Source organism: Oryzias latipes, chromosome 12 (assembly GCF_002234675.1).
Source record: "Oryzias latipes chromosome 12, ASM223467v1".
Lineage (NCBI taxonomy): Eukaryota > Metazoa > Chordata > Actinopteri > Beloniformes > Adrianichthyidae > Oryzias > Oryzias latipes.
This window is the reverse complement of record NC_019870.2, coordinates 8,940,824-8,952,232: the sequence shown is the minus strand read 5'-3', so window position 1 is coordinate 8,952,232 and position 11,409 is coordinate 8,940,824. Positions and strand designations below refer to the sequence as shown.

At 36.9% G+C, this 11,409-nt stretch overlaps 1 protein-coding gene across 1 annotated transcript; it reads right to left on the bottom strand.

Moving 5' to 3' along the window:
- Nucleotides 1–448: 448 nt before the first annotated feature.
- pstpip2 (proline-serine-threonine phosphatase interacting protein 2) lies at nucleotides 449–11,384 on the bottom strand. Its single transcript, XM_004074698.4, has 14 exons — nucleotides 11,247–11,384; nucleotides 10,615–10,715; nucleotides 9,028–9,102; nucleotides 7,669–7,703; nucleotides 7,482–7,588; nucleotides 7,337–7,399; nucleotides 4,750–4,848; nucleotides 4,383–4,428; nucleotides 3,384–3,463; nucleotides 3,194–3,292; nucleotides 2,464–2,560; nucleotides 2,257–2,341; nucleotides 2,105–2,139; nucleotides 449–1,328 (listed from the first exon to the last, which is right to left on the bottom strand). Exons 1-14 carry the CDS (start codon nucleotides 11,277–11,279, stop codon nucleotides 1,273–1,275), a joined length of 1,011 nt encoding a protein of 336 aa, XP_004074746.1. The 5' UTR covers nucleotides 11,280–11,384; the 3' UTR covers nucleotides 449–1,272.
- Nucleotides 11,385–11,409: the final 25 nt, after the last annotated feature.

Below are 11,409 nucleotides of genomic sequence, written 5' to 3'. Positions count from 1 at the left end.
CCACATTTGAATGATTTGTCATTTGGGAAAAATAATGTGTTTTCATTTTTTTCTTATAAATCATCAATTTTGCATGATCAGAACACATAAACGGTCTTGCTAAAATCTTCCTATTTATTAGGTTTTTGCTTCAGGAAGCATGTTCGGACACAGCCAAACTCGCTCTGGGAGTTCCCAGCAAATGTTCATGGATGCTTTTGACTGGAAGCTTTCCACATCATTACAGTATGGAAAATGTAGTTCTAAAATGTAAAAAAAATAAAATAAAACCCTATCATCTTACGTTATAAACAAATAAAAGAACGAGTTAGTTTTCCATTAGAGGGAAGCAGTTTGATATTTAAAATCCAGAGGGAAGAACTTTGCTGGGATTTTTTATTTTTAATGCAGTTAGAAGATAGTTTTTCATGTGATGCAATCAGAGGCAGAAGAATTGCGAAAGCATGAGTGTAGAGCACTTTTCATTTATTGATTCATCTGACAACTCACAATAATAAAGAGGGAAGACCGTATGATGGCTTAAATTGAACATTAAACAGGAACTGGACTTTTATCCTAACAATGACCTTTGGAGGTTAACAAAGGTTATATGAAATGACTCAAATTAGCAGCTGTTAAAGGAAATAACCTGTTTATTTTTGCGGTCACAGTCTTTGCTGCTTTTGGTGTCTTTTCAACTATTTCTAATCACAAAGCAGAAAAACAGTGATCTTAACTTAACACATGGCTTTAAATAACAGAAGTGATCATCTAAAGCTCTAAACGGTGCATGATCATATCAGCCAGCGCATGAGCAACAATGTCAAAATGTTGAAGTGAAGACTGAACAACAAGGAACAGGACTTTGACTGGACGGCAGTGAAAAGAAAAGGGGTTGAAAGCATTTCCTGTCACGTGACCGCTTTTCACACGATAAAGGAAATGAAAACAAGGAATAAAATGTCAGGCCTTTAAGATTCTGAACCAAGTTAGCAGAATAAAATACATGAGTATAGGTGAAGAAGGCTGCTATGTGGAAATAAAGAAAGCGCTATGTGCATACAGCTATATTTACAAAAGTGTATTTTTATCAAAATAGGACTAAACTCTTTGAAATGCCTCTTAAACCTTTAATTTTTTTTATTTCTGTTGTACAATGGAAAAAAAAATATTTTATTTTCAGTCTAAGCAGATCTTTGACGCTATTTTAACACCTCTCATGAGTGTATTTTCATAAAACCATAAAAGGGGAAGTTAAGAGACATGAGAGATATTTACTAGCATAGCCGAGAGTTAGTACTGGATCACACTGTAGCCTGCATCTGCATCCAATGAGAGCTGTGCGCCATCTGCAAAAAAAACAAAACAAAAAAACATTTTGGGGTTAAAATGAAAAGTATAAAGTTATCCTTTAGCCATAGGCTTTATATACCATTTGTTTTAAATATACATGGCTGTATTTCCCCCTAAAGGCCAAAGGGTACCCTACTTTTACTAGGAAAAACACAGAAAATCAAAAGGTTACGTTTCAAAATGCAATTATCAATTTAACGTTTTTCTTTTTTATGATTGCTTCAGCATGATAAATGACACAAAAACACAAAATCAAGTTTACACTAACAAAGAAATACAAAAAATCTAATTAAGGAATAAAATAAGTTTGTTAAAAGGTTTTAATGCACTTATCAGAAGAGCCCTTTTAAAATCCATGAACATTTTAACAGACAATACTGGCAGATAGTAGGGATGCAACAATTCACTTTCCCCATGATGTGGTTCAAATCTTGATTTTTGGGAAAACCATTTTTTCCCGCTTTGTTTTCTTCATTACAAAACAACAACAAAACTAAAATTTTGGGTAAACATTTTTTTTAATCTGCAAATAAGAAATTAACAATGACGAAAATCCTGTTGTAATGTTATGAAACTTTAAATACTAGATCTTAAATGTAGCACAAGTAGGGATGCAGCGATTTATTTTCCCCACGATTTTAACAAAACTAAATTAGATAATATTTCTGATGTTCTGCTTTTAAAAGAGAACATACAAATGTAGGTCATGAGGCTTATATGGATTAGTGATTTGCCTTTAAGAGAGTTTACTTATTAAAGAAAAAAGACATACCCCGATTGTTAGTTGGGTCAGGTAATGGCCCCCTCCTGCAAATTTGAACAACAAAACAAAAAAATAAATGAGCAATATATGGTCAGTATTTATTCATAGAGGGAGGAGAAATCAGGAGGCTGAGATGGAAAACTTCTCTGGGATTTCTTTACCTGATGGGAAATAGAGGCAGACGGGAGGATGGAGCTTCAGTTGGAGACCTCTGCCCACTGTAGAAGTTCTCATACAACACAGTAGCTGTTCAGGAAGAAGACGGGTGACGTTTCAAATACTGGCAGCAGAACTTTGATAAGAACTTCCTTCCACATATCGAGCCAGGCCTGGTTAACCATTAACAAAAGATTTATGCTGCATCATACCTGGAGGTTTCTCTCCTGTCCGCCTGAGGTTTATAAAGTGTTCAACGTCTTCCTGGATGTCACACTGTTCCAGTGACTTCCTCACTTCCTCATACAGCTGCACACACATTGACACGGAGGGAGTGAAAAAACAGGTCAAGGGCCAATTATTGATGAGCTTGTTTGAGCAAATCCTTTAGTTCTATTTGAGTTTCTGTTTTCCAAGTTTCCAATTTGAGTTTCTGTTTTCCAAGTTTCCAATTTGAGTTTCTGTTTTCCAAGTTTCCAATTTGAGTTTCTGTTCTCCAGGTTCTTCTGTTAAAATTGCCTAACAGTCACAGAGTAACACCCATCTAGACATTATTCAAGCTTCATTTAGAGATGTCTGACTCGTAAGCTTCTCACTGCTGTGTGGTCAGAACATTACGTTAAGCTTTGTCTGCTCTTGACCAACGAAAAACTGTTTTTGTCTTCACAGCAAAACAGGGAAGTTTGAAGTGAAACAAACTAAAATTAGTAGGGACTACTTTCAGATTTATGAAAGTTCTTCTTTTATTTTAAATCTTTTTAAATAGGGGATGGTGCACATCAAAGTCAAGGTTGTTGTGGTTCGTCAACAAACTTCCTGCTGATAGTTGCTCTTTTATTCTTTTATATCTTCCAAATCATTATCAGACAATTTGCAAACGTGTTTCATGTGATATAGATAGAGGGGACGTAAAACCTCCATGCCAATTCTGAGAAAGGTTACCTCATCGGTGGTGACGCATTGCTGGGAAAGCTGGTTGAGATGAGTCCAAATCGTGTTCCTCAGAACGTTAATGCGCTCAATTGACAGTTTTTCAAAAACCTGTGTGTAAAACAAATCAGAGCAAATGTTGCTCGATTATTTGTTGTTTTTTTTGTAGTGCTGTAATTCCAAGAGTCCTGTGCGGTCTCACCTCACAGGACTTGACATGCTCCTTCAGCCACTCTTCTCTTAGTTTTCCCATTGTTGTGACATTCTGTTGATATGTCTTATCTGCCAGTAGAGAAAAAGAAAAATGGGGAAATGTATAAATACTCAGATTTAGTTTGAAAAAAAAAACACAAAAAAAATGCTCCCAGTGGTCTTTTAATGATGATTATGACATTTATTGGCAAAATCAAAACCTTTTCTAGGACATAGTTTCTGCAGAGAGACAGTATTTCATTAGAAATTCACCTCTATGTTATAGGCGGGACTGTTGAGCAACCCCGCCCCCTTCACCTTTCATTGCTAAGAGCCCTTTGCTTATGCGCTTACAGCCTGATAACATTATGAGTGCAACAAATATAGCAAAAGGAAACAGTTTAGAGCCACATACAAGCTCAGGCGAGGGAAACTTGGACATTTATGGATCTAGTTGTCTACAAGTTGATGCATCAAAATGCAGCAGTATTTTGGCATTTTTTTCCTCCTGAGACCTGGTCTGCACTTATGGAGATTTTAAAAAATGCATCACAAGGTCTAAGAAGGCTAAAAGTCAAGTGTGAATAGGTCAGAAACAAATGTATTTTATAGCGCTTTCCTCTCTTGCACATTAAGAGGTATTTGGGAGTTCAAACTGAAGCCAAAATACTTTTTTTCAAACTATTCAGAGTTTTAAAAAATAGATAATAAACTGTATTATCTTAAGAAGTTTTGAATCTCCCATTTTGCACAGTGCTAAAAGGTCTCTAGCCCATCTTAGGACTAGGAAACCCTTACAATATATTCAAATTTTTACAAATTTTATCAGTTTAAGGTCTGCAATATCAAGATGGAAAAAGAAATGCTCCATATTTTCTGTAACCATAAAGCTGAACAGTTTCTTTTGTATCCATATGTACCTCTTACATTTATTGAATACTCTTTCAGTTTCCTATTTGCTTGTTTGGTATTTTCCTCAACGGAAATTTGTTGTTGTTGGTTGACTTACCAGCCTCCTCTGCATACTGTTTCGCCTGCTGTGCCTTTGAGTAAAGCTAAAAAACAAAACAAAAAGATTGGTCTGCTGTTGCATACACGAACAAGAAATTACACACAACCTGTTTTCTTATCAAAGCCGGTGTGTCAGCTTTCTAGCCTTAGCTTGTGAATAAATCAAATGCCTGCCATGTCTTGTGAAAATGCCATGAAATCAACAAACAAACACACAACGTAAAACCAAATGTGTGTTTTTATGATATTTTATGTGATTTAATCCTTGAATAGCAGTTTTTTTAAATGTATTCCATCACATTAAGATAGAAATGGTGCAGAAAAGGTGTAAAAAGTGTGAGAGAGATGTGGATATGCCTCTGTACCTTCTCCATGTGCTTTGTGTTGTTAGTGTTGGTGTTCCGGTTAACATTCTGATCAGCTTCTTCTTTGTCTCGACACTTCTGCTCATAGGTTTTCTTGGACTGGGGATGGAGCACCAGAATTAGCATATTTGAGTCACAGCTGCATTTTTTAGCACAGATACGCCCAAGCTGACACCATTGCCTAACGTCATAAGGTTAGTTAACCAAGAACTTGGTGTACATGCAGTCCATTCAACAATGTTTTTTTTTTTTTTTTGGGGGGGGGGGGGGGGGGTTACAATTTTAGAAACATAAAGAAAAAAAACCTTTTTGCCCCAAATTTCCTAATCAGAATTTTAAAAAGTTACAAAGGTAAAATAATTCCTTTTTCTTTCATTACGAATAACCTCAATTAAAATAATTCCTAATCAATTCACAAATAACGCAACATTTTCTCATAAACATGAAGAGCAGCATGATTTTAAAAGATAAAAAAGGAAGCAAAATGATTCTACTTTCTTGATTGATCCTTGTGTAACTTTTCCTTTTGCATTTTTTTAAAGTTTTCAACTTTTTTAAAAATGGTTTAAACAATCTAGAAAATCTTCACAGAACTAATCCAAGTAGTTGCTGTAAAATGTTATTTTCTTGTTTCTCCATCTGATGGAAAAAATTATTTTCTTCTTGATGGTTTGCAAATGTGACATCAGGTTCTTAAAGACCCACTTCGATGAAAACTGTGTTTTTGACATGTTCTTCCTCATGATAGAGGTTATCTATAAAGAAAATTAAGCTTAAAATTGCATTTCTGAGAATTTCTTTGTTCAAATTGTTGTGAATCAGGAGGAGAAGAAGTGACTCTTAGAACCATCAAGGAGATTCAACTGATTGTGGTGACTTTTCAGAGAACAAGTTAGAAGTGCAACTGAAATCTTTCTACACCTAATGGTCTAATCCCTCATTGTTCTAGAGGACTTCCTGTGATTTAATCTTTGCCACACAATGCAGCACTCTTGTGGTATGGGAAGCAAAGCAGTACCACAACACCAGGCTTTTGTTTTCAGCACCAGCTTTGGTCTTCCTGCACAAAAATCATTAAGCTGTTCAATTCTCTCCAGTTCTGTTTTATTACCTGGCATAACAAACTTTTAACCACTCATATTATTTTGGTTCTTCTTGAGCAAGATTGAGAAAATACAGCCATTGTTTTCATGGTGCCTCAAATACAACGCTGGGGAACATTCAGTGTTCCTCGCTCATTCATTTTTTCATTCATTCATCTTCTTCCGTTTATCCCTTTGGAGGTCATGGGGCTGCTGGAGCCTATCCCGGCCACTTATGGGCGAAGGCAGGGGACACCCTGGACAGGTCGCCAGTCTGTCGCAGGGTCACACACATCACACACCCATGCACACTCACATTCACACCTATGGACAATTTGGAGTGACCAATTAACCTATGAAGCATGTTTTTGGACGGTGGGAGGAACCCGGAGTCTCTGGAGAAAACCCATGCATGCACGGGGAGAACATGCAAACTCCACTCAGAAAGGTCCCCCAGCCAGGACTTGAACCAGGCGGGCTGGTCAAAGTACTTCAGAAACTGCTGATCTACTTGGATTTTCACCCACAACCAACTCTAAGGTTGACAGAGAATAGTCTGAAAAAGAGAAAATGTCCAGTGAGCTGCAGTTTTGTGGGCAGAAATACCCTGTTGATGCCAGCGGTCTGAGGAGAATGGGTAGACTGGTTCCAGCTGATAGAAAGGCAACAGTAACTCAAAGAACCGCTGGTTACAACCGAGGTGTGGAGAAGAGCATCTCTGAACACACAACATATCCAACCTTGAGGCAGATGGGCTACAGCAGCAGAACGCCACAACGGGTGAAGCTCCTGTTAGCTAAGAACAGGAAACTGAGGCTACAATTCACAGGTTCACCAAAATTGAAGAATACAAGATTGGAAAAATGTTTCCTGGTCTGACGAGTCTCTATTTCTGTTGCCACATTTGGATGGTAGGGTCAGAATTTGGCGTCAACAACATGAAAGCATAGATCCAACTTGCCTTGTATCAACGGTTCAGGCTGGTGGTGTCATGGTGTGGGGATTATTTTCTTGGCCCACTTTGTGCCCTCTAGTACCAATTGAGCATAGTTACAACGCCACAGCCTACCTGAGTATTGTTGCAGACCATGTCCATCCCTTTATGACCACAATGTACCACCTTCTAATTGCTACTTCCAGTAGGATAAGGCGCCCAGCCATAAAGCTGGAATCATCTCAGATTGGTTTCTTAAACATAACAATGAGTTCACTGGACTCAAATGATCTCCACAGTCACCAGATCTCAACCCAACAGATCACCTTTGGGATGTGGTGGAACGGGAGATCATGGATGTGCAGCCGACAAATCTTCAACAACTGCGTGATGCTATCATGTCAATATGGACCAAACTCTGAGGAATGTTTCCAGTTTCCTTGTTGAATTTATGCCACCAAGAAATTAAGCAGTTCTGAAGGCAAAATGGGTCCAACCTGGTATTACCAAGGTCTACCTGATAAAGTGGCCAGTGAGTGTATATAAAACTACAGTGTCCTTTTGTACTTACATCCATTGTTTTTTTGAACTGTGAGGATTTCTGCTTGTGAAGAGCGTCCATGCACTGTTCAACCTAAAAAGACGACTCATGAGTTAACATCTTTTCCTGTCAACATGTTCTGTTGCCGCTCTTGTCAGTTGATAAAAAGACAAACCTTTTTCCTAGCTTCTTTCTGCTTTTCCCTAAATTCTTCCAGCTTCTTGGCTTCTTCTTTCATGCTTTGAGCAAGTTGCAAGTGTGAAAGACTCACTTGCTCAGTCTCTGCAGGGGTGAAGGTGAAGTTTATTTGGATACACTTTCAAACACAATCTAAAATATCATTTATGCCAGCAAAAACTCACGTAGTTTGAAGATGTCCAGGGATCTCTTTAAAGTGCTTCAAACACAAAGGGCACAGCACATTAAAAGCAGATCAAAGGATCACCCAAAGCTTTCATGTCATGTAAAGGTTTTCAGGCTAAATTTGTTTATTTTCTATAATGTGGAAGTTCTATGCAGTGGCTACAAACAATGGGTGCACTTTAAATCACATGCTTCAGGTCAGTGCCTGAAATTAGAGGGCTGATGGAAAGTAAGAAGAAGTTTGATATGGTGCAGGTGTCACGCACTGAGTTTGTAGTTCCATAATTTCTGAGAGAAAAAGTTCAACAGTTTTTACATAGTTGAACCTGTAACCCACGACTACACCATTGACAGAAAATGCACATTTTTTTAAACTTTTGGATAAACTCCACAAAAACATATTGCTGTATAATTTTTATAACCTATGGATGGATGGATGGATGGATGGATGGATGGATGGATGGATGGATGGATGGATGGATGGATGGATGGATGGATGGATGGATGGATGGATGGATGGATGGATGGATGGATGGATGGATGGACGGATGAATAACCTATTTTGATACATTGGGTAATTTGGTACGTTTTTGCTCACAACAATGTTAGATTAAGATGCAAAAATCTGCAAATCAGGAAAAAAGCACCTTTTTTGCCCTGTCTTAAATTTGATGCTACACAGTTTTTTGTGTAACTGTATTATAAAGAAATAATTATCAACAAATTTAGCATTCTTGAAGTTATGCAAGTGGTCATTTAAAAGTTACTCTCTTTATAAAGTTTTGAAAAGTAGCTACATTTTTCCCACCAAAAGGGTTTCTGAAATTTCACAGAAATTCTGAAGTGAGCAGGAAGAGCCCTTCTATAAGTTATATACAGTGAGTTCATAAGGACAGCTTGAATCTTGCTAATGAGATAGTCTCAGAAATGTATCAAATATGATACGAATGGTTACAGGGTTAAAAAACAATGAATAAGAATAGCTTACTGTATACTAGAGTTTATACTGTGTCTTTTGCACTTGTTTTCAATTTTCCGACTAGAAATAATGCCTCTTTTAATATTTACTCGTAACTTCTATTTATTGATCAACATCTGCAGTATGCATCAAGTATGAGTGTCGACAAGAAAAGCCACCCAGAAAGTTAATACCAATGAGTGTCTCTTCTTCCTCAATTACTCTTCCTTCCTCTAAGAAGTTAAAAACCATCAAGAGAAATAAAACTACACCGGTCACGTGACCACAGAGTGAACAAGACACTCTACTTACGGATGAAGCAATCCAACATTTGGTGTTCTACATTACACGAGAGAACAGAGCAGATCAAAAATGACACAGTTGCACATGGGTCGCTTACTTCATCTCGTTGTGTCCACACACCTTCTTGGACAAACCCAGCAGGTCTTTGGCATACTTCTCTTCAATAGAAGCCCTGAAAGAAAAAGCAGCGCTTAAGAAAGGCTATACCCAAAGAAGATACCGGGACGTTGATTTCCATGCACGTCTTGAAGACAAGCAGCACTTTATCAGCATTTGTTTTTCCACATAATGTTTAGTGCAGAGAAGGTACATTTTAGAGGGAAACGGTTAACAAAAAAGTGCTTTTATTTTTAGAAAAGTACTTTTAGTGAGAGAAATAAACCTGTGGAAAAAAACTACTAGCAGCAAATAACAATAAAACGTATGTAAATGCAGCTACATATGATAAATTATAAACGCTTTTGCCTAATTTTCTGTAATATCTAGAGTTAAGCTTGGGAGCTACTAAAAATATTGACTTAAGCTGAATTTGTACTTGTTCAGATTTAGTATACACAAAGTTCATACAAAAAAAAAAGCTCATCAGTAACAAACAGATCACTTAACCAGGAAATAGTTACTCAGTGTAAATAGTTGCTTTAATGATATTTATACATATATGATCACCAACAAAACTTTAATCAATTTTCTAATTTTTTAAACTTTCTTTTTATTAATGTCTTTACTTCAAGCGTGCTTTGTAATTCTCACTTCTTTCGGTTTGGCACACCACGATGGTTTGCAAAAATGTCCTCCCATGTCGCAAAACACCAAGTTTCACTTTTGTTGTGATATATAATATCCTCCTTTTTATTTCAGAGTTTATGACACAGTTATATACTGACACAATTGCCAGATTTACATGTTGCTACCAATTCATAAACAATAAGCCGACATGCACTCAGGTCTTTGTGTGAAAAGTTAATTATTACAAGAGGAAGAAGAAATGCAAAACTCAAAACGTGACAAACTAAGGTTTTACAGTCCATACTTTGTAAAAAAACAAAAGAAAAAGGCTCAAAGAATTGAAATATAGCATCATCTTTAATAGTTTGATTAGTTGCAAAGCTGTTGGCTTAAATTTAGGGAAGAAATTTCTTTTTACTGATATACATTTTTATATTACATAACCTTTTTTCAAAAAACATTTTTAATATGTGACTTAAAATTTTAAATATATTTTAGTTATGCATTTTATTCACGTTAAAAAGCAATTCCCTGCTGTGAGATTAAAAACTTGATTATTTACTTCTCAAACAACAACTTCACATCTCTTCTTCCTTTTATCATCACTTAAACCCCACTTTTCCTGTGTTAGTCTCACATTAAGTTTAGTTTCATTTTACACAGAGCCTAGAGAGTCTAGCAGGGGTGGCTGTGGTGCAGAGGTGGGGTGGTCAACCTCTCATTGTAACATTGCAGGTTCGGTTACCACATTACCTGCCCAAGACACTGAACCCCACATTGCTCCTGGTGGTTCTTATGCAGCAGAGCCACCACCAGTGTGTGAATGTGCATGGGTGAATGGGACTATGAATATAAAATGCTAAAGGCCTTCTAAGAAGGTAAAAAAAAAGCACAATATAAGTTTACGCCATTTACCATTTATAACAATTTCATGCAAGTATTTTAATGTATTCATTACCTTGCTTTCATGAAGTCCTCGACCTCCTTGCATGTCCTTTTGCCTTCGTTTAGATACTGAATTATGGCATCATAGCCGTTGGTGCAGGTCAGATCTAAGTTCTGTCAGCATCAAAACAAATATGTCAATATTATTTCCATCAATATTTATCAGTAAGACACTACAGGGATGCCTCTTCTCTTTTAAACTGGTTAAACCCGTTTGGAAAGCACATGAGATTATTTGACCCAGGTGAAAATTGGTGTTTTTGAACCGTTAATCTCTATAATTTGGGTCATCTGAGGCTAACAGCCTGTAATCATCCTCAACCATAAAGACTTCCCTCATGAAGTTTTTATGCTTTGCTGCCTATTCAGTTTTTTACCATAGTGGGTTTGGAGTTTGAGTCTTTCGTATATGTCTCAGCTGTGTATTTAAATAAATTAGATGCTTTGAAACTGATCATCAGAAATTTAAAGCATGTCCGTTTCAAAACAAAATTTTAAAATATAAAGAATTTCTTGATAAGGAAATACATGATCATTACTGCTTAATTGAATTTCAGCCTTCTGAAGTGCATTTAATTACCCTGTAATTGTAAAAAAAAAAAAAAATTAGCCAAATTTATCTAGAAAGCTACACAAACTACTCACCCAGAAGAAATCTTTGAAATGAAGATTCTTCATGACTGAAATGTACAAGAGGAGCAACGCCGCAGGCTCCGTGAAGCTCTTTGAGTGCGATTTCCTTCCTAGTTAGTGCCGTGAACGAACCATGAAGTCTGAACTGTACAGTCTATTAACTGGCGCATGCGCA

What these genes read in the sequence shown, in the direction of transcription:
- pstpip2 (XM_004074698.4), bottom strand. Translation starts at nt 11,279, where the DNA reads ATGAAGAATCTTCATTTCAAAGATTTCTTCTGG. An exon ending in ACACAAAGCACATGGAGAAG is followed by an intron (nt 4,429 to 4,749) that starts GTACAGAGGCAT and finishes TTTGTTTTTTAG; the next exon opens with CTTTACTCAAAGGCACAGCA. An exon ending in AATGCGTCACCACCGATGAG is followed by an intron (nt 2,561 to 3,193) that starts GTAACCTTTCTC and finishes ATGTGTGTGCAG; the next exon opens with CTGTATGAGGAAGTGAGGAA.